This window comes from Anas acuta, chromosome 1 (assembly GCF_963932015.1).
Source record: "Anas acuta chromosome 1, bAnaAcu1.1, whole genome shotgun sequence".
NCBI classification, from domain to species: Eukaryota; Metazoa; Chordata; class Aves; order Anseriformes; family Anatidae; genus Anas; species Anas acuta.
The window spans coordinates 133669472-133691923 of record NC_088979.1 but is presented as its reverse complement, the minus strand read 5'-3'; the positions used below and the strand labels follow the sequence as shown (position 1 = coordinate 133691923).

At 39.7% G+C, this 22452-nt stretch overlaps 1 protein-coding gene across 7 annotated transcripts in view; it reads right to left on the bottom strand.

Annotated features, from left to right (window-relative positions):
• ATXN10 (ataxin 10) overlaps positions 1-22452 on the bottom strand; it is a 108966-nt gene that overhangs the window by 75835 nt on the left and 10679 nt on the right. For all 7 annotated transcript variants that reach the window (XR_011089369.1, XM_068657924.1, XM_068657944.1 and 4 more), the window contains exon 4: positions 3945-4041. Coding sequence is in view for 6 of the 7 variants with exons in the window: in XM_068657924.1 (XP_068514025.1) it covers positions 3945-4041 (97 nt within the window). In the remaining variant the exon portion in view is untranslated. The remainder of the gene's footprint in view (positions 1-3944; positions 4042-22452) is intronic.

Genomic DNA, 22452 nt, shown 5'->3' with positions numbered 1-22452 from the left:
TTGGAAGTGACCAGCTTATAACCAATTGAAAACAACTATGAAATAAAGTTTATGATTGAAGCTCATCATGAAGGACTAGAACAAGACAATCTGAATGACAAAGTAGATAAAAACCCGTCCCAGTTGGAGGGAGCACCTAAGACAAGGCGACCTACACATCGCATTGCCACATCATCCTTCAAAAAAGAAAGAAGGGCTATTGTTATGGGGGGCTCCCTTCTGAAAGGGACAGAGGGACCGATATGCCGACCGGACCCAACCCGCAGAGAAGTCTGTTGCCTCCCTGGGGCTCGGGTGAGAGACTTTGCCAAGAAAGTCAAGCGCCTGGTACGGCCCACTGACTACTACACGCTACTGGTCTTTCAGGCTGGTAGCGATGAAGTAGCAACGAGAAGTCCGAAGGCGATCAAAAGAGACTTCAGGGATTTGGGGCGACTACTTAGAGGATCAGGGGCGCAGGTTGTGTTTGCCTCTGTCCTTCTGATAGGGGGGAACGAAGCTGAAAGGCGTGCTGTTCACATAAACTCGTGGCTTTGAGACTGGTGTGACTGGCAGAACTTTGGGTTCTTTGATCACAGGAAGGTCTATGCTACACCGGGCCTGATGGCACCGGATGGAATGCACCTCTCTCGGAGAGGGGTAAGGATCTTTGGTCAAGAGTTGGCAGGGCTGATAGATAGGGCTTTAAACTAGAGTCGAAGGGGGAAGGGGCTAAAACCAGGCGCACCGGTGAAGACCTAAGGGATGGTACGCTAGAATCAGAGGGGCTGTGTGCCAGTGAGGTCCTTCGGTCAGATCCACAAGGTGCTGAGTGTAAGGAGACGCACCTGAAGTGCTTCTACATGAAATATGCAGTATGAGGAATAAAATGGATGAGCTAGAAGTCCTGGCCCAGTCCCGCAACTACAACATCATCGGCATAAGCGAAACCTGGTGGGATCAGTCCTGTGACTGGGGTGTTGCGATAGATGGTTACAGGCTCTTCAGGAGGGACAGGCAGGGTAGGCGAGGTGGTGGGGTGGCGATGTATGTGAAGCAGGGGCTGGACTGTGTGGAACTTCAGGTCGGCGATGGCAAAGTTGAGAGCCTCTGGGTAAGGATCAAGGGACGAATGAATAAAGGGGATGTCTTTGTGGGAGTCTATTACAGACCGCCTGGCCAGGACGATAGCGCCGATAAATTCTTTACAGAACTAAGAGAGACCTCGAGATTAACTCCCCTTGTCCTTATGGGAGACTTCAACTTGCCAGACGTTAAGTGGGAGTGCCACACGGCTGACACGAGCAAGTCCAGGAGGTTCATGAAGCACCTAGATGATAACTTCTTGGTGCAGGTGCTAACGGAGCCAACTAGGAAAGGTGCCCTCCTAGACCTGTTGCTAGAAAACAGAGAGGGTCTGGTGGGAGATGTGGTGATTGGTGGCCGCCTCGGTCATAGCGACCATGAAGTGGTTGAGTTCAAAATTTACGGTGACAGAAGGAAAAGTGCCACCAAAACCTCATCCCTAGATATGGGGAAAGCGGACTTCAGGCTGCTCAGGGAACTAGTCAGCAAGGTCCCCTGGGAAACTGCTCTTGAAGGCCACGATGTCCACCAGTGCTGGTCATTCTTTAAGCGATGCCTCCTAGAAGCACAAGATCAGGCAATTCCTAAATATCGCAAGTCAGGCAGGCGGGGCAAGAGGCTGGCGTGGCTGACCAGGAACATTCTAATGGAGATTAGGCGGAAACAGAGAGTGTTTCGCTACTGGAAGGAGGGCCAGGTGTCATGGAAAGAATACAGGGATGCTGTTCGTGTTTGTAGGGAGAAAATTCGTGTGGCCAAAGCACACCTAGAGTTGAAGCTGGCTGTGTCTGTGAGAGAAAATAAAAAGGGTTTTTTTTAGATATGTGAATGGAAAAAGGAGAACTAAAGAATACATAGGGCCGCTCCTTGATAGGGAAGGTCTCCTCACAGACAATGACATAGGCAAAGCAGAGACGCTTAACGCCTTCTTTGCCTCTGTCTTCAATGCCGATGATGGGCTTCGGGACCCAGGGTGCCCTGAGCTGGAGGACCGGGACGGTGGGGATGACAAACTCCCAACCGACCCTGAACGTGTGCGGGATTTGCTACTCCACCTGGATCCCTACAAGTCCATGGGTCCGGATGGGATTCATCCCCGGGTGCTGAAGGAGCTGGCGGACGTCATCGTGGAACCTCTCTCAATTATTTTTCAACGATCCTGGGAATCTGGAGAGGTCCCGGTAGACTGGAAGCTGGCAAATGTTGTGCCGATTTTCAAGAAGGGTCAGAAAGAAGACCCTAGCAATTACAGGCCTGTCAGTCTCACGTCAGTGCCTGGTAAAATCATGGAGAAGATGGCTCTTGAACTTATTGAGGTGCACCTGGGGGACAAAGCAGTCATTGGTCCCAGCCAGCATGGGTTTGTGAAGGGTAGGTCCTGCCTAACTAACCTGATTTCCTTTTATGATAAGATCACCCATATGGTGGATCAAGGGAAACCAGCTGATGTGATTTTTTTGGACTTCAGCAAGGCTTTTGACATGGTTTCCATAGGATCCTACTGGACAAAATGTCCACCATACAGCTAAATACAAACATCATACGATGGGTGAGCAATTGGCTAACGGGCAGGGCCCAAAGGGTTATGGTAAACGGGGCTGCGTCAGGCTGGCGGGCGGTCACCAGTGGGGTCCCTCAAGGCTCCATTTTAGGGCCGGTACTTTTCAATATTTTTATAAACGATCTGGATGTAGGAATAGAAGGTATTTTGAGCAAGTTTGCTGACGACACCAAACTTGGAGGAGTTGTGGACTCGGATGAGGGTGGAAAGGCCTTGCAGAGGGATCTGGATAGGTTGGAGAGCTGGGCGATCACCAACCGCATGAAGTTCAATAAGAGCAAGTGCCGGGTCCTGCACCTGGGACGGGGAAACCCTGGCTACACGTACAGACTGGGCGATGAGACTCTGGAGAGCAGCCTAGAAGAGAGGGATCTGGGGGTCGTGGTAGACAGCGAGTTGAATATGAGCCAGCAGTGTGCCCTGGCAGCCAGGAGGGCCAACCGTGTCCTGGGGTGCATCAAGCACGGCATCGCTAGTAGGTCAAGGGAGGTGATTGTCCCGCTCTACTCTGCGCTGGTGCGGCCTCACCTCGAGTACTGTGTGCAGTTCTGGGCACCACAGTATAAAAAGGACATGAAACTGTTGGAGAGTGTCCAGAGGAGGGCTACGAAGATGGTGAAAGGCCTGGAGGGGAAGACGTATGAAGAACGGCTGAGGGCACTGGGCCTGTTCAGCCTGGAGAAGAGGAGGCTGAGGGGAGACCTCATCACAGTCTACAACTTCCTCGTAAGGGGGTGTCGAGAGGCAGGAGACTTTTTCTCCATTAACACCAGTGACAGGACCCACGGGAACGGGGTTAAGCTGAGGCAGGGGAAATTTAGGCTTGACATCAGGAGGGGGTTCTTCACAGAGAGGGTGGTTGCACACTGGAACAGGCTCCCCAGGGAAGTGGTCACTGCACCAAGCCTGACTGAATTTAAGAAGAGATTGGACTGTGCACTTAGTCACATGGTCTGAACTTTTGGGTAGACCTGTGCGGTGTCAAGAGTTGGACTTGATGATCCTTAAGGGTCCCTTCCAACTCAGGATATTCTATGATTCTATTTTAAACATAATTTTCTTCCAGTTTGTGTTAAATGAAATCAATTTACTGTCAGTTCAGAACAAGCAGGTTTTTAAAGGACCTGACCCCTGTGGTTGACTAGCAAAAAAACATCTACAGGATATGGTCTCAACCACCCCATTTTCCGTAAGGTTATTTTTCAAAGCTTTATGGTGCTAGTAGAGACACAACTGTCGCATACAAAAGATTTGAATATAACCACAGAAACTACAGTATAAAAAACAAAACAAAACAAAAAAACACATCCATGCTTACAAGAAGAGATCTGGGAAAGCACACTTCCAAATGCTATTCTGGGAATCTCCATTTCCTGCCGCAATGTTTCCAAGAAACTGGAGGCTACAATGAAAAGCTGGAAAAAACAAACAAACAAAAAAACACACATACACAGAAAAAAAATATTAGTATTCTGAAATTGTAACCAGAACAAAACATTTTTTTTTTCCAATTCAACTTCCATTAATATCAAATATTGGCCACTAGTGATTACAAAAACTAATTGAATCCGCGAATGTTCAAGACAGATCAAAATCAATGAAAGCTTAGAGTTACAAATAGTGCAAACTGAAGCATACCCATGCTGAACCAGTAGCTGCCACATGGCAGTGGCCATTTTGCCTCTTCCAGATCTGGGGTGGCTTTCTTCTTACTATTAAATTAACACAAATAGGCTGCTTGTCAACACTCAAACTCTGCAAATGCTGCTCTGCCTGCTACTAAGAAAGCTCCCCAGACACTCTCCACAAGCTGACCAAGAAATTGCTTGAAAATTTTGTTTCAGTAGGTAAAGCCAGAGGAGAACCCAGTCCATTCCCTTGCTGCCCACTTTAAGTTGTGGGTACCTGGACGAATCCTTATATGACAATGTACTCAACACTTCCAGATTTCCACCCCAAAGAAATTAAAGCCAGTGCACCAAACAACTTTGTATTCCATTTTAACACTACTTAATATAACATATTTCCACTATTATTGCAAATGCATTTTGCAAATTGCAAAAATAAATTGCAATTTATTTCAGCTTTCTCTAAATACAGGCTTAAAATCCAGAAACAAGATACTTCATTACACATGTTCACATCCAAGAACGCCCCCCTCCTCCCAAGTCAAAAGATATAAATTAAGGTAAAACAAAAGCATGAACTCACAGACTCCACAAAATTAAACATTTTTGGCACTACTGACAACTTTCAATAGCCTGATCCTTCTTTAAGTTTGTCAAAGTAACTTAAAATTAAATACTGCAATGCAGTTCAGCAGATATTATAAACAGCAGCCTGTTACAGATGGAGGTGGCTAATATTAACACATTCTGAAACCATAAAATAAGGTATCTTTGAAAGGTGCTGCGCCAGCTAGCAGACAGATTTCCTACAAAGGTCCTGGCATATGTCCTCCCGGGAACAAAAAGAAAGCAAGTCTAAAGTGATGACACATGGGCTTAAAGAATAGTAAATTTATTCTCCCATGTACCTTATTTACACACAAAATACGTACGTCATTTCCATAATGCTTTTTGAATTATCTTCTCCTTTTCTCTTTGGTTCTTAGTATCTCTGTTCTCTTTACCTGCACATCTTCAGGTTTGTTTGTTTGTTTTTTGTGTGTTCTTTTTTTTTCCTCTGCCCATCATTGTTCTTCCATTTCTCCCATGCATCTGGGAGACTGCTGACTCAGTTTTTCTGAAGGACAGCAAGCTACTCTTCTAGCAGACATCTTATGGAAATACTTATCTCCTAGAAAAAAAACTAACAAGGCAGTAGACCCTAGGAATAGGGTATATTTCTCTTGGTGAACTCTATTCTACTATGAGAAAGACCTCTCAAATAGGAATGAGGTTATTTGGTTACACTCTGATCTTTACCTTACATTTGCATGACCTCTTCCAGATATCGATTACACTTCTCATTAGAGACTAAGCTGTCAAAAATACCTCAGACTAGATAAAAAAAATAAAGATCCTTTAAATATTGCCATTCTTACTGTAACAACTGTAATAAGAAAATATTTGCAATATCATAATAAATTAACTACAAATTCTCCATTAATCACACATTGAAGTCAGTATTTGTGAAAGCAAGCAATCAGCACAGTCCTCCTTTGATCCTGATTTCCTGAACAAGTAAGAAGGATCCAGTAAAGATCATGATTCTGCCATTGCACCATGAAAAATGAAAGAGTTTAATATTTAAGCGCCTGTTTTTGACCAATAGTGGCTAACATTTTTCTTTCAATTAGAGGACACAAATCAGTATGAGTAAGCGCATAATCTGTGAGACAACAGCAATTGTATCTATTCACTATTAAGCAGAAAACGATGTCTCAATATTGCAATGTTTCCTTATGAAAGTAATCTAACTGTGAAGAATCTCAGCAATTTTAGAGAAATGTGTGATTCTACAAACACCTAATGTAACTGACCTATTCCAGGAGTAAAGAAAACAGAAAACAATACCTAGCTCAGAATCCGTCCAACCAAATCATATGCTCCATCACAGCAACAACACAACCGCTGTACTGCTTCTACAATGCCTAAACTTCTTTTCCCTGCCCACCCCCAAAAAATATTTACATAAAAATTAATTCTTCTCCGAGTGCTCAGTGTGACGCCAGCTCAATGGCACATGGTTAGTGTACTTAAGTGTGAATTCTTCTGTACCATGTCTAGTAGTCACAGGTGGAAAGCCAACTATCAACAGGGGATGAAGAGCATTCAAGGTCATTATAGCACCACAACCAGAGCAGCTCACCACAGTTCTCTGAATCACACTGCACTAGTATTTGCATAGATACGTATAAGAGAAAAAGCGAAAAAGTGAAAAAACACACTATCACCACTCACACACACCGCAGAGGTGCACTTGGTGATCATGGAACACACAAATATCAGATAGGTCACATTTATATCCAAAGATGATTTCACATAAAATGCACTAACCTAGTACCAACACCAGCTAACTACTTTTGGTTTGAGCACTGAAAATCTATACACCAGCATTTACATTAAAAAAAGGGGGGTGGGGTGGGGGGCAGGGGAGGGGACACAAAAAACAGTAAAGCAACTAATTGTTAATTCATAGCATGAGTCACAGGTATGCATGAGTTAAAAAAAAAAACAAAAAAAAAAACAACACTACAATATAAGCAAAGTATTGCATTCCTAATGATGGAAGTCTTTTTATAGCATTCAACTTGCATGCTTCTCTAGTTTGTTTTGCATCTGGTGGACTTGACTGCTGCAACACATCATCGAACTGTGCTTAGAAAGCTCTAGAATAGATATACTGCTTTTCTCCTCTCCAATAGATCGTTGTCCTTTCAACAAAAACAAGAAAAATCAAGAAGTTGATAATTAGGTCAGAGTTTATTACAGTGTACCAGTTGAAACAATGTTGCTATGCATTTAATAATATTTTCTGAAAAAGAGGAAAAAAAAGACTATTTCACTTTTTTCCTGAAACCTTACAGATCTTAATGAAGCTAAATATGATTGCCAAACACTCTTTCCAGCATTAGCTATTATTTAGGAAATACAACTCAAAACAATTATACAACAGTGTGTCCTTTCCATAGTAACAATTTCTTTAACAAATGATTCTGTATCTACATGCACAGCTAAACTTTAATTAAAAAAAAAAAAAAAAAAGTTACACTGTGTGGTCAACAAAACTATTTTTAAGCTGATGGTCAACCACTGCAAAATTACATGTAGTAAGATTTAACTTCTGATAAGCAGATTAACCCCCAGAGCTGAAGAAGTTTTTCCTCCATTGAGATTTCAATGGTTCCTATAAAAGCAGGATGTTCTTTAGCAAATGCAAATACTCAGATTACACATTGCTTTCACAACCAGCCTGCATTGGTTATGGAGGATTTTCTAGGTTCTACAAAAAAAATCTTTATAAAACAGGGCAACATGTACAATGGGAAACATTTTTCCTAATGTATTTTGGTATGTTTGTCTACATGTAAACTGATGTTTTAGAATCACTCAGTACCATCCATGCAACAGGTGAGTCAATTGTTATACAGCTCTGCACAAGGATAGCTTAAATGCACCACAGCCTTTAAGAGCATAGCTCCATTTTTTCCTTTCAATCTCTTACAATCATGTACAAATTGAATCAAACTATAGTACACATTTTTCACTTGATTATAATGCAGTACTACCCAGACAGTCTGAAAAATACATCACAGGCCTGACCTTGCATATTGCTCCTTACACTTCAAAAGTAATTTCAAAGCGTCATTTTCATTTGCAGAATCAGATGAAACCTTAAATACTTGAAGTTATTCAGACATTTAAGTACCATGTTTTAAAGGTAATACACTGTTTCCTTCTGCTCCACATTATTAGGTGATAATATTTCCAAAAAAGTTACCAAAGTTCCAGTACTGAAGTTAAATGCTTGGCAGCAATAAACTCTTCTATTAACAAGATTAAATGGAATTTCCCCCCATGGCCTTTCTGATTAGGCTACTACACACAAATATTAAGTTATTATGCAACATATTTTGCTGTAGTGGATATTATTTAGAAGTTTATATTCATACATGTTTTTTAGGTCCTCCCTACAGAAAGCAAGTTTTTTCCTGGTGAGTAGTTAGAAATGTTTTGAATTCCTACTACCTGTTCTCCGATTGGGAGCAGGAAACCTGTAAACATGTACAACAAACACTTCAAAAAACCCTGACCTCACCTACAGAAACTTGTAACAGTCCTGAGATTTTTTTTTTTTACTATTATTTTTATTTGGGGCAGACAGCACAGATAGCTATAAATACATCACTTAGCCTTTTGCTTTCCTCGCTCATCAAAAAAGCCATCTGTGTAATGAATTGTCCAACTGTAAACTGGCATTACATAAGAATATAAAATAAATCCAATCCAAGCATGTATTACACCATACAGCATACAACATACATGTTACAGTTACAGCATATTACAGCATACAACACCAAATGCCAGGCTGCAAACATAAGGCTAGTGAACTTGCAAATCTCTTAATATTTTGCTAGCCATTAGCTGCGCACAAAAGAGATAGTTGGCGTGCCCTCTCTACCCTGGCTGCATGCACAAAGATTTAAAAGTCACCATCTGCTGACAGACTGCATGCCTTTTAAGAAGCCTGTGAGCTTTGCAAATCTGACTGCAAGACATAATATAGACCTCTTTCCATTGTTTGTAAACAATTGCAATATGTTTTGAGATGTCACTATCACTGGAGAAATAAAACCTTCAACACAACATAAGGTGTACACCTCCATTACTATGAAATGTTACTTTCTACCACTATTATTCGGTCATTGCTTTGTTTCCTTGTGGCTGCAAATTAAAGCAACTTCCAGTCATAAAAAGAGTTATTTGCCTCTTCACCACCATGAATCATACCACAAATAGTGATGAAAATGTATTTTCCTTGGAAAACAGTCTGTCTAGACTACTCAAAATGAACGTACAATACATATGTGGGCTCTGTCATTTAAAGTTATTAAAATAGTGCTTAGTATTTTACTTCTGCAAATAAAATGAACATCTAGCTACTGATTATATTTCTGCCTCGATTGTACTGCACTTGCTGCAATGCAGCCTAGTAACCCATTTTTACCATCTATGGAACACCACAGATGGTAAAAACATTTTTGTGTTTAAAAAGTTTCTGGTCCCACTCTATCTCCTCCACCTTGAAAAGAAAACAAGACAATTTTTTTTCTTTCCCTTCAGAAATGCCAACTCTAATATTAACAGAACATTCTGTTCGGTTACTGGACAATCATTCTGGTTTTGGAAGATAAGGGTCTAGGCAAAAGATGAACTTTTTATTTTATTTTATTTTTTTTTTTGGCCACAAAGGAGAACGTGCCTCAAAACAAACGGGAAAAAAAACCAACATGCTTTGCAAATGAAAAGTTACAAGTGAATTACAAGGGAGCTGGAAGCAATTGTTAGACAACTAAATTAGTCTCTAACATGAACTAAGTTCTAACAAGATCTCAGAATGGTAGGTTCCAAAGGCTGTATTCGTGCATTTACCAGGAAAAGAGTCAGTTGGACAGTCTACTGCCTACCATGAAATCAGTTTCATACTGATTCTGATTCATACAGCACTAGCAAAAGCTTATTAAATACAGTGACTGGACTGTCCTCTTTACCTTCTGTTATTTTAATTGCACTGTTTTATCTTTAGAAAAAAAAATAAAGTACATTAATTTATTTAAAAAAATATCTATTGAAGTCTAAAGGCATAATAAATGCCTTTAGACTGTTATAACCCCAGAAATAGCAAAAACACATGCTTGAGATTACTCTCCTATGTAAAGTAAAACATATGTAAGTGTTTGCACACGTGAGAATTGTATTTATAAGCTTCCTACATGCATCAGGATGTAAATTATTTTTTTTGGGGGGGTTCAACCTAAAAGTTGAGTCTAAATCTAACCATATCTCTTTAAAGAGCCTAGTCCAAAGAGCCTGCTCCAGCAAAATCAGCAAATTTGAAGTCCTGGGGAGTCTCAACATGGACTTAAACCGTGCCAGGAAAACAAGAAAAATAACAAAAAAGACTGGCCACCCACTATGCGTTATTCGTGGCATCTAACCATATGACACACTACTACATGATACCTTGCACAGGTCTAAGAAATAAAAGGAAATGATTAAAATCTAAAGTACTAACCAAGATTATGAGCAAATTTCTCAAATTATTTATTGTTACCATGAATGTTATTTTTGATGGCACACTGTAGACATCATTTTGTTTAAACCAAAATTTCTACTCAAGTTCTTACATTTTCTTTAGAAGAGTTAAATGATCTTTTTCTATAGAAAGGATATCAGACTTTTTTCTACCTTGGACCATTTATATTGTATATTTGGGTAATAATGGATCATGGTCCTTTTGTAATAGCAGAGATCAACAAATAAACTTACATTTGGCATAGTTACTTCCATATCCACTTTAATACACAGCAACCGTTTTCATGTACATGTTTTTGGGCATTACATTTTTATACATATTTAAAGGTTGCTTGCTTCTTCTCATCTTCTTGTTATGGTCCCTTCCATATCCCACAACATCAACTATGCCCAGAGCATGGAAAAAGGGGAATGAACCTGATGTCCTCTGGCACAAATCTTGACACTTTTTCCTTTCTACGCTGGCAGTAGAAAGAATTATCATTAAGAGATGGAGAGGCACGAGGCATTTCTCTCCCAGCACAAAACCATTACAGGAAAGGATGCTGTAGAATGAAAGAGTTTCATGGCTTGTATCTCAAAGGTCACAGTTACAGACAGCACCCTCCCTTTCCATCAGAATTATGTTCACGTACCTGGAGAGTATGGAATTTGTGACACAGCTGTGATAATCATAAGGTTTGGAGGATGTCATGGTGAACTTTTATCCAATTTTAACTACTTGGATTTTGATTCAAACATGCAACAGTTTATCCAAAGACATGCGGATGCCTGACATTCTTTTTGCCTGGATCGTCCTCCAGTTCCCTTCCATCCCCCATCCATCTTCACTTTCTCTGCACAAAGAACGACAGTCTTCTGCAGATGTCCAAGAGTGCTCTTTAGAAAGGGCACTTCCTCAGTAAAAGTGAAAACGACTAAATATAGCATAGACAGAAAAAATTTACTCTATCTTTGGGAAACTGTCTGCATTAAAAGGCTTATTTGCCCTGTTCTTCCCATCTTGATCTTGAACTCCTGGTTGGGGAAAAACAAGAAACAAACAACAACAATAAAATCTCTCTGTGGTCATATCCCGTAATACCATAATGTAATCTTAAATGTAAAGTATATTTTATTTCTTCTCCTGCTTCTCCATCACAACCACAAGACAAGAAAGAAGCATGTGGCCCACACTATACAGATCACTGGAAATAACCCCAGGATCCTGTCCAAAGCCTAGCAGCAGATTATGAAATAAAGACTGGTTCCTCTTTGATATAGGAGTGAAGCTAATAACACAGGCACCAAGCAGATGCTGCAAGGTCAGACCATCAGAATTATGATTGCCCTGTTCATGGTAGAGCTTCCCATGTAGCTTCTGATTCCGCATAGGATGTCAGAGCAGAGTAGAAACACTACAGCCTTTCTACCTAAAGAAAGAGACAGGGACAAATTTTGTACCTTCTTCATAAATAGAAAAAATATATTTTCCACACCTTTACCTTTACAGTAACCCAATGGTCACCATGTTAAATCTACAGATATTTCTGTAAATTTTGATTCACATGTATTCATGCCCTGCCTCATTATGAATCTTTCAGACATATTTGCTGGTAGGGTAGGGTATAGCAAAGGGAAAAGTAGGAAGGAAGGAAGGGAGGGAGGGAGAAAAGTGCTTGCAGAACACTGTGTTTAAAGGTCCACTGAAATACAGACACTGCTATTCATTTTAAGCCTCGACCAAAGTAACCAGAATCCATTCTAATTAAATAAGACATCAGCAAACTCCCATTTCCTTTGTGCTTCCAGTGGATATCAATCCACATTTTAAAACCACTATGCATGTGTCATAAATCAGCAACATCTTGGCAGGCTGTGCTAGAAAGCCTCCAAAATGCAGGAGCAAGAAAAAAAAAGAAATAAAAACACCAAAGAAACCTACACACATACAGTCACAAAACAAAACAAACAAACAACAACAAAAAAAAGACAGCTATACACAATGCCCAAGAGTAGCATCAGCAACTATAAAAAGGAACCCTACAAGGTATCCCGTTGATCTACTTGTTACCGTTTAAGGATAGATGAATACTATTTAAGGATAGATAAACTCAGATTAGTCTCTGTCTTTGAAGGAGCTGAATGATTAGCATTAACCCTAAAAGTCACTGTCTCTGCCTACCAGTACAGCAATTAAAAAGAAATTCCATGAACATCAGGGAATCATCAATTTTGATCATCAGGGCAATCAACACCACACTGTTGGAAAGCACTAGCTTTTTTCTGTCACTGTTACAAAGTCTGTTTTCTACTACATCCAATTCAAGCATGTCAGATAGGTGAACCTCTCAAGGTAGAACAGTTTAAACTAGTCAATCACTGCAGAAGCAACAGGAATCATGTGGAGAATCAAGCCCAAAGTAGGAGGGGAAAAAAAAGGGGGGGAGGGGGAAAGGGTAGGTATAAAGGGCCACTGGACTCAAACTCAGTAGGAAATTTACATCAGAATTAAGAAAAGGGTGCCTTTTTTTTTTTTTTTTTTTAATAAGAAAGCAAGATTGGAGTTTCCTATGTTTGGACACAAGATCAAACAACTACAATTGCTAGTGGTGTCAGGGGTCTAGAAGTGATGATTCAAGTCCTCCTCAGGCTTCTGTTCTTAGGTTACAAGCTCCACTCACTCTCCCCACCCCTCCTTTTTTCTCATTAGCATAAGAAAATGTTGTATTTAAATAGTGTCCCTTGTCCTAAACCTGCCTTTTGTCAATGCATTTAAACTTCCTCTCCTCAAACCTCATTCCGCTCCAGGTGTTACAAAATAAGAGAAAGAAATTAAGGTGCATGTAAAGTTTCCATATTAATACTAGAAATCACAGCCAAGCCATGTGAACGAACCCAGAGGTATCATGCTGAAAACAATGCAGCACTGACATCAACTCAGAATGACAGTTATTTCTGTCTTACATAGATGCAGTTTACTGTGCTAGCCAGGCCAGGCACAGTGATGAAAAATCCAGGCCCTCAAGGAGCACGGCAGCCCTGCACAGGCAGTTTGTGCCTCACACACTGCACAAGATTCAAACCGTGCAAGTCCCACTGTGCAGAACAAGAGTTAACCCCACAGCACCAGCAGCTGAGGAACTGCAGGCAGAGGCAATACTACATACACAAGAGTTGAAGAGAATTCAGCATTTGCTGAATTCTCATGACAATTCTGACCTGTTGTAGTCCAGGTTTGGCTTTTTCCTTTCTGTGGACAGCTGAAAGAGGTGTAAAAACTGGCTCCTATTTTGCAGTTCTTGAAAAAAAGCCCAAGAACAAAGACCTGGAACAAAGATCTGAACCAAAGGCCACCCAAGTCAGAGTCCTTCCACTGCCTTTAATTTTGGATCAAACTGTGAACATAGAGATCCTTCCCATCCACCAAAGGTGATATCAGGGTGACGTACCTAAGAAGGGTGAAACTTGCATGGCTGTCATCTTTGCCGTAGATATTCTGAAGACAGACATTTAATTAAAAAGCTGTGAAAATATTCACCAAACACACAGCACAGAGAGTAGTTCTAAAGTTAAAACTGTCGTACAGACAGGACTGAAGGTGTTGTGTTTTGTTTTTTTTTCTGCACGTGGTAACTTAAAATTACCCAGCAGCAAAAATGCCTAAGTCCTCCCTGTACCATTAACCAGCAAATGGGCAACTGTCTGTCATTAGAAATCCTCATACTTTTCTCATAGCATAGATGTTTCTGGGAGATGCTCACAGTCACCTTTCAAAAGTACCCAGGCTCACATTTGATTTTGAAAAAAAATTAAAAATTAGTGGGTTTAACACAAAGAAACAAACAAACAAAAAATAATAATAATACCAAGAGAACAAACCAATTGCTTAAAACTTTCCTTTTTGGTATAGTAGTAAAATGCTCTGAGCTATAATAACTAGGGGATAGCAAAACTCTAAAAACGCAGAATTTTTTAAAGCTATGGAAACATGAGACTAAAATCCCAATACAAGTGCAAATAGCAGTTTACGTATACCAGATAATGTATCAACTGATTTTTAGGGCATACACTCTGCAAATGCTACAAAGACCATGAATGTCCCAATATTATTTTTACAGATTGGAAAAACACAAAGGCCAAAAACAATACCAATAACTCAAATAAGAAACTCATGCTTATGTTTACATAAAAGTTTGATGAGTATAATATATTCATCACACTCCCACAATTATTCCCCGAAAATACTATAAATATTATTTTGACAATGTAATTATAGTTTTTACTTTAACAGTGGCAGCAAAGTACTGGCACGATTCCCCTACACAAAAAACCTAGACAGACAAAGCAAAGATCACACATGGAAACTGGCAACTCTTAAGATCAGGGCTGCCTCTTATTTATACAACTAAAAAAAAAGTCTGTTTAAATTAGAGCCTGATTTATTTAGATTGTAGAACATAAGTAGCTTAATTGTGCTAATAGTAAGCAAAAGGAAACTCCAAACAAAAAAAAATAAATAAATGGAGGTGAAGATTTTTAAATTCTCTTTTTCTCTGAGCAACTAAGGCCTGTTACATTCACGGTGCTTTTGGGAAATTAACCCCATGGACTGCAAACCCATTCAGAAACCTCTCTTTTCCACTTCTCTCTCTTGAAAGGAAAGCTGATTTGACTACGTGCTTAAATTGATAAATGTCAGCTATCAACAATTCAGTATTTTTGACCCTGCATGACAAGTAAAATGGTTCAAGTTTTGTAAGCATCTACTCTCTTGTTCCATGTAAATCAGCACCTATCTGGACTTGCACAACAAATTTGCAGCATACTCATTTCCAAGATATGCTCACAAAAAATAAAAAATAATAGAAAAAAAGAAACCACAAAACAAACAAACCCAGCAACACACACACATAGTTTGTCTACTCCTCCAGAGATAAATATAGAGGGCATTGATGTAGGAAGAGCGAAAGAGAGCTTTAAGAAGGACAGGCTTGTTGGTTTAAATTTAGTAGCTATTGTGTTTGAGAATCTCCAGGATACAATTGAGAAGTTTCATCTTCTCCAACTGTAGTTACATTACAATCAAATCCATATAACCAAGTCTGTGTGGAGACAGTTGATGTTCAAACAGTGAGAAGAGGGGAAAAAATGAGGTCTCAGTTTATAGGCAATAAAAGTTAACAATGGTTTCCCAAATGCACTGGGTGAGCACTGAATCTTTGCTCTGCTATTAAGTCTGTCCAGTAAAATTTTACTGCTGCATTACGCTTGCCAAGCATATTTAAAATGTATATATTTATTTTTCATATATAATATAAAATGTAATCAGTAATTTGGAAATTAAACCGTTCAGTGCAACATGATTAATGAACTACAAAAAGCAGTGAAAGCAGAACACAAATTTTTTAAAGATTAAAACAGGAACATGAAAGATACTGAACAGGAAATAGAAGCACAAAAGATAAAAGACAAACTTCTTTGGTCAATATTGGCATACGGTAAAAAATATTTAGGCTCTCTATTTGACTATTCTGTTTCTCTTTCCTATTAAAGTACATTGTTGAATGACTACTAATTCCAAGTTATAAGGTATAGGAAAAAAAAAGAGAAGGTATCAAAAATGAGCCATGGTTTGTAAAAACTCTTAGGCCAGTTATGTAAGCCCTAAATGTCCTGATTTTCAAACTAATTGTTTCTGCTTATGAACTAGTTGGATAGTTTCTGAAGAAGTCTGAGTATTTACTTCCAGCTCATTTTCCTACTGCCAATATTTTTAATGGGACCAAAAAACTGATGCTGAGGCAAACTTGCTTGCAGGGGAAGAAAATAAATAAGTAAATAAATAAATAGATTAATAAAAATTGACAAAATTCCAAGAGCAATTAAGGACACAGAACTGCCCATTTAAAAATGTAAAAAGGAAAAACAATTTAGTGTTCTCTGGCAGGTTTGAGAATGTCACCTTCCTCTGCTTTTCCATACCCTTGATATTAACCAGTCTCTGTTTTTCAGTGCTATTCCGAGTTCCAAATGGCTGACTGCAGATTTAGGAAGGGGTCAGAAAAAAGAAACATCTCATGTTTAATTCTACTACAGAATCAAAAAGGTTTATTTCTTCTCACCTTTCTTGTTGAAGTAGAAATCAGTTGAATCAGTAACTGATACTAATTTATTTTTGTTTTCAGGAATACTTTTGCAAAGATAACAACTGTAAGTTTCTTGTTTTACTCTCAACTCTCTTCAAGAAAAAAAATAAATGATTAAACAATCTGTTCTGTAAGCCCTTGAAAATGACTTCTATTTAAAAACTTTTTTAAAAAGGATAAGATATCCAGTGCAGCTCATGGGAATTTTTGATTTCCTCTTCCCCACTTCTTTCTATGGATCCCTCATAACTAAATGTCAACAGGATTTTCCATCCTACTTGGACTGTACAGCTCATAATTAAGTGGCGTTTTAACACAACATGTCCTCACCTTTATAAAGAAATTACACAGAAATTCTTTGCTTACAAAGAAGTCAACTCTCTCTCTTGCTCAATAGTGTGACGTTCTCTTTCTGCAGACCTCAGGAAAAGGATTTTGTTTTGTTATTTCACTAAAGATGAAATCCTTCCATCCCGTTTGGCTGTTGCAAGAAATAATGCAGCTGGAAGCTATATATAGCCTAGGTTACATTACCACTTATTTTTCTAGCACACACCCTTATGCATTTGTTTTGTTTGTTTGTTTTAATCTACAAAAGAGTGATGCTTTAATTTCTACAGTGTTCCAAACTCAAAGGTTACTTATTGCCACTTATTCTGTATAGTACTTCTCTTCAGCACTGACAGATTAAAACATACCAAAGTACTTTCCAATGCAATTTCTTCCTACACTATGATGAACCTAAAAGGCAGCAATGGGTCAAGAGCAAGTTTTTTTTTTTTTTCATTAAATGAAAGAAAATACATATGATGGCTGATCAGGTCCAAATCACTCTGAGCACTGAAAGAACACGGACTGAAGCTGAACCCAAACAATTATGAATGCTGGTGGCAGGCAGAGGAGAAAAAACAAACAAACAAACAAAACTAAAAAGAACTCACACACAGAAGATTTCAGATTCATTGTGGTGGTCTTTACCCGAACAGCACCACAGGCCTTCTCCTCTTCTGCTCAAAGCAAGGAATGTTTCTTTATAGTTCCCCTGCAAGTATGTGGCATTTGAGGGTACTTTAAAACCATTTCAAACAAGATATTCTGTATTTTTCCCACACCTACCCTCAAGAATAGAGGGTGTGAACAGGTGTTAGACATTTTATAGTCATATTCCTAAACATCCTACCAGAAAATGCTCAAGTTACTATAGTAAATGCAGGATTAAAAGTCTACATAAAGTCATATTTCATCACTGTTTTTAAAGGAATGTTTTAAGTGCTCTTCTGAATAGAGCAGCTATAGCAGCTTAGCTACATCTGAGTTCTTTTCAGAAACTTGGAAGCGAAGTCAAATTCCTCTACGAGGATCCGACCCCATCATCCACTCTAATTTACCCTGCATTTCTGGACATGATATTAAGATGAGCCAGTGATCTAAACCTTTGTACCACAGCTAACACATCTGGACACGGATTTTGACAGAACTCTCCAGGTGTACCCATGACAACTGATGTTAATACTATTAATGTATGTTTATGCAAACAACCGTGGTTGGTTAAGACCTGTACAAACTTTGAGGCATGGCATCAACTCAGCCTACCAATAACAATACCTATGCTACTTGGTTTAAAGCTAGCCTGAGTATCACCATCATCATGGAAATGAGGCATGCAGGTCTAAGGCTCAGAGCACCTCTCCCAGGCACACACGAACAGTGCAGCATTGCTCAGTGGCTGACACAGTGCTGTTACACTCAGTTCTGCTCCAAGTACAATCAGCTCATTCAGAGAACTTACACAACAAAATTGTCCCTCACAGGGCAGCAATCAGGCAGCGCCTTTTTATCCAAGAGGACAGTGAAGTATTTTGGCAGTTAAATACTTTTAGGCAATTAGGTTGGAATTCAAAGCACATTCTTCAGCATCTGCAATATTTTGAAGTGGTGAAAGGTTTGAGATCTATTTACAAACAATAAGATTAAAGCACCTTCTGTCAAAAAAAAAAAAGTCATTGAACGGATCAGCCTATTGAACGTAAGTTTGCTTCAAAACAGGCATGCCTTCACTGCAATTTATCCAGGAGAAACAAAACAAAAAAAATCCCCGTTTTCCCCAGATTTCAGAGATGAATACTACATCCAGATTTCACTCTGGAATCTCAAGATACATCATCCTGACAAACCTCAATGTACCTTCCCACAGGTCTACTAGATTTTGTTGGAAATCTTTAAGATTTGCCATAGGAAAAAGGAAAAAAAAATCCAACCAAACCAAACCAAGACACATGCTATGAAGTGAAGGAGATTTTCTGTTTGGGCTTCTGACAAGGATATTTCCTATGTCTGCTGCAATCCCTAACATACTGAACTATTTCTTAGCTCTTAAGAGATCTGGGTCTGCTTAAGTTCAGTTAAAGTTCATCTGGCAGCTTCATCAGCCTGCTCTTCTGGCTAATGTTCTTGGTCTTTGTACCCACAGCAGAAAAAAGCTTGTTATGATAAAGCTATTTTTAAAAATAAATAAATAAAACAAAAGGGATGTGGAGATGGTACTATGGAAATGCTACTAAACCTATACTCTGTAGAGGTATTTCTTTTTCACAAGACTATTTAGTAAAAATTTGAAGAATTTGTTACCTATTTCTTGGAAGATCACGTCTCAGATCAGTTAGTCAGGAAACAAATGGACCCTCTTGCATACGGAATTTCCACAAGTAAATATTGTTCCTGTATTTTCAATCACTATTCAAATTATTTCTCAACTGGGAACAGGAGGGCAATATTTGTTATCTCATCAGTTTTCCCACCAGCAACATCCAACCTTTACAATTTAAAAAGTTAAGTGCCACCTTACACAATCTCCCACTTCCTAAGCTCATTGCATATAGTTTTAAGAACATCAAGGACCAGTTTTCAGATACTGACAATGGAATACATCACTTCCATTTCTCTCTGCATGACTAGGAAGTTCTGTCTCCACGAGAGATGGAGGGAAGACTGCCAGAGAAGTAAGAAAACAGAGCACAGTTACAAGTATGTGTGACTTATCTGACACAAATCTGTCTTGACCCTGCATAGAAGGGCTACAAACCACTAAACAGTTGCAGGGCAAGGACACTAAGCAACTCCCTACACTCATCTAAGTGTAGCAAGCACAGTGAAAGCCAACAACTTAAAGAAGTTTTCCTTCTCCGATTGCAACAAAATATGAATCAATCAACACAAATTACAACTATGTAATTTAAGGAAATTCAAGACAAATTAGGCTATGGAGTGCAACTAAAAATAAAGATTAGGAAGTAAGAACAACAGAAGAGTGGCAACAATTATCTGTAAGTGAAAGGTCTAAAAATGCTCTTTTAGTATACGTATTAAAAAGAAAGAAAATTATTACAGGGATGGTTGGCTCACAGGTGGCACTGGATTATCTTTGTGTGTCATATTGAGGAATTAACTAGTTATTTTTTGACTATCTGAAGCCTTAGGGAGTTTCTCCAGGTAAGACATGCTAATTTACCTTCAGCTTTTCTGGCCCATTGCCTTAATGGCATAACATCTACATCTTTTTCCACATCTGGACAGGAGAAGTACATTACAAGCATACAGGAATTTATCTAGCTTTTTATTGAAGAAAAAGAATGTGATGCACTGATGTGGTGGTTTTACCCTTCTAGGCGGCTGAACTCCACCACAACTGCTCTCTCACTGTACCTCCTCAAAGGAAGATGGGGAGACAATACAACAGAAAAGGGCTCAAGGGTTGAGAAAAGGACAGGGAGATCACTCAACAATTACTGTCACAAGCAAAACAGACTCAACATAAGGAGATTAATGGAATTTATTGCCTATCACTAATAGATTAGAGCAGTGAGAAAATAAAAGCAAACTAATTCCTCCTCTCCTTCCTCACCCACCCTCTTCTACCTCCATCCCCTGAGTGGCACAGCGGAATGGGGGCTGCGATCAGTCCTTAACATTGCATATCCACCGCTCCTTCACAGTGGCTCTCCGCCCCTGCTCCATGTGGGGTCCTTCCCACGGGATGCCGTCCTTCCTGAACTGATCCTGTTGGGGCTGCCCACAGGTAGCAGCTCTTCAAGAACTGCTCCCACACGGCTCCATACCATGGGGTCCATCCATCAGGAGCAAACTGCTCCAGCACAGGTCCCCCACGGGTAGGCGGCATGTCCCCCCAGACCTCTGCTCCTGTGTGGGCTCCTCTCCATGGGCTGCAGCTCCGGCCCAGGGCCTCCTCCTGTGGGGGCTCTCCATGGGCTGCAGCCTCCTCCAGGCCACAGCCACCTGCTCCACCAGGGGCTCCTCCACGGGCTGCAGTGTGGAGATCTGCTCCATGTGGGACCCATGGGCTGCAGGGGGACAGCCTGCTCCACCAGGGGCATCTCCACAGGCCACAGGGGAACTGCTGCTGCCTGCCTGGAGCACCTCCTGCTCTCCTGCTGCACTGACCTGGGGGGCTGCAGGGCTGCTTCTCACTCTTCTCTCCCAGCTGCTGTTGCCCAGCAGTTTTTTTCCCTTTATTCAATCTGTTCCCACAGATGCACAACTAATATTGCTCACTAGCTGGGCTCTGGCCAGCAGCAGGTCCCTTCAGAGCTGTGTGAAGCTGGCTCTGATCTGACATGGGGAAGCTGCTGGGCTCTGCTCACAGAGGACACACCTGCACCCCCCTGCTACCAAGCCATTGTCACATAAACCGAATACAGCTGAAAATTTGCAGCAGGGTTGCCTCAGTAAAGATAATGAATATTAACCATATTAACCATGTATATCTTAGGCCCACCTATGATAAACTATTAAAAATAAGTTATTTTATAAAAATAAGGTGTTTTTTTTTCCTAGCAGAGAAGGTGCATTGAAGACTAGATTTAATTGAACAAATCTTAGAAAGTTTTTAATCACAGCTCATTGTAGTGCATCTCCTTTTTTTTGCTGCTTTGATCACTAATATATCATCCCAACAGGCATTTCTTTCCCTCCCTGAGAACAAACACACTGGTTAAAGTACTATCAAAGGCATATATATACTTTATTTCTTTTTTTATCTATCATAAATTGTAAATATATTGATATTTCCTTAAAAAATTACCACACCACTCAGAGACTTAATGGTTACCAATGGATAAAAGAGTGAAAACAAATCACAGATCAGGTTAAAAGATTTTTTTCAGTCTGCCTCAAGAATTTTCAATCTCTCTTCCTCATAAATACAATACAGTTGGAAGTTCAAATGTATTTAGCCTACAATGACATGGTTTGGGAAGTTTTCACACAGAACAAACTGAAACTTTACTTAGTGTTGTTCACTCTACAACACAGAATTACTTCTTTATCCTTTTATTTTATGTAGACTTTTGCTATGGAAGCAACTTGAAGGTATTTAAAAGACCTTACGGATATAAACAGACATGAAGATTGATCATCAGATTCAAGCACCGATTTAAACAAAGAAACAGGACACATATCCAAATGAATAATTTGAAATACTCTACTTAACACCTTGTTATCTGCTAGAACAAAATACACATGTGACTCTTTGCCTTGTGACCTTATTTCCCCACATGAAATATAAGAAGAACAATGAAGCAGAAATATAGTTAATAAATACAGTAACACTAATTTCATGGGTTTCTTTTGTTTCAACAATGTTTTCCAAGTCTGATTTCAGAATTTACCAAACTTTTTCAAAGTATAGTTAATAATCCACTGCTGAATATAACTGTTAACTTCTGAAGCACACCCTATGGAAGGTGATTACGGTAGTGCCTAGAGCACAATTTTCACTTGGAACAAAGTTCACCAGATCAGCATGGAATTAGCAACATTCGCTTGTCTCCATTTTTTTGTTGCTGTTGTACTAACATAAGTGGAGTACCTAAACCCTTCTAGTTACAGATATTTCCCAACAAGATCAATACTACATACAGTA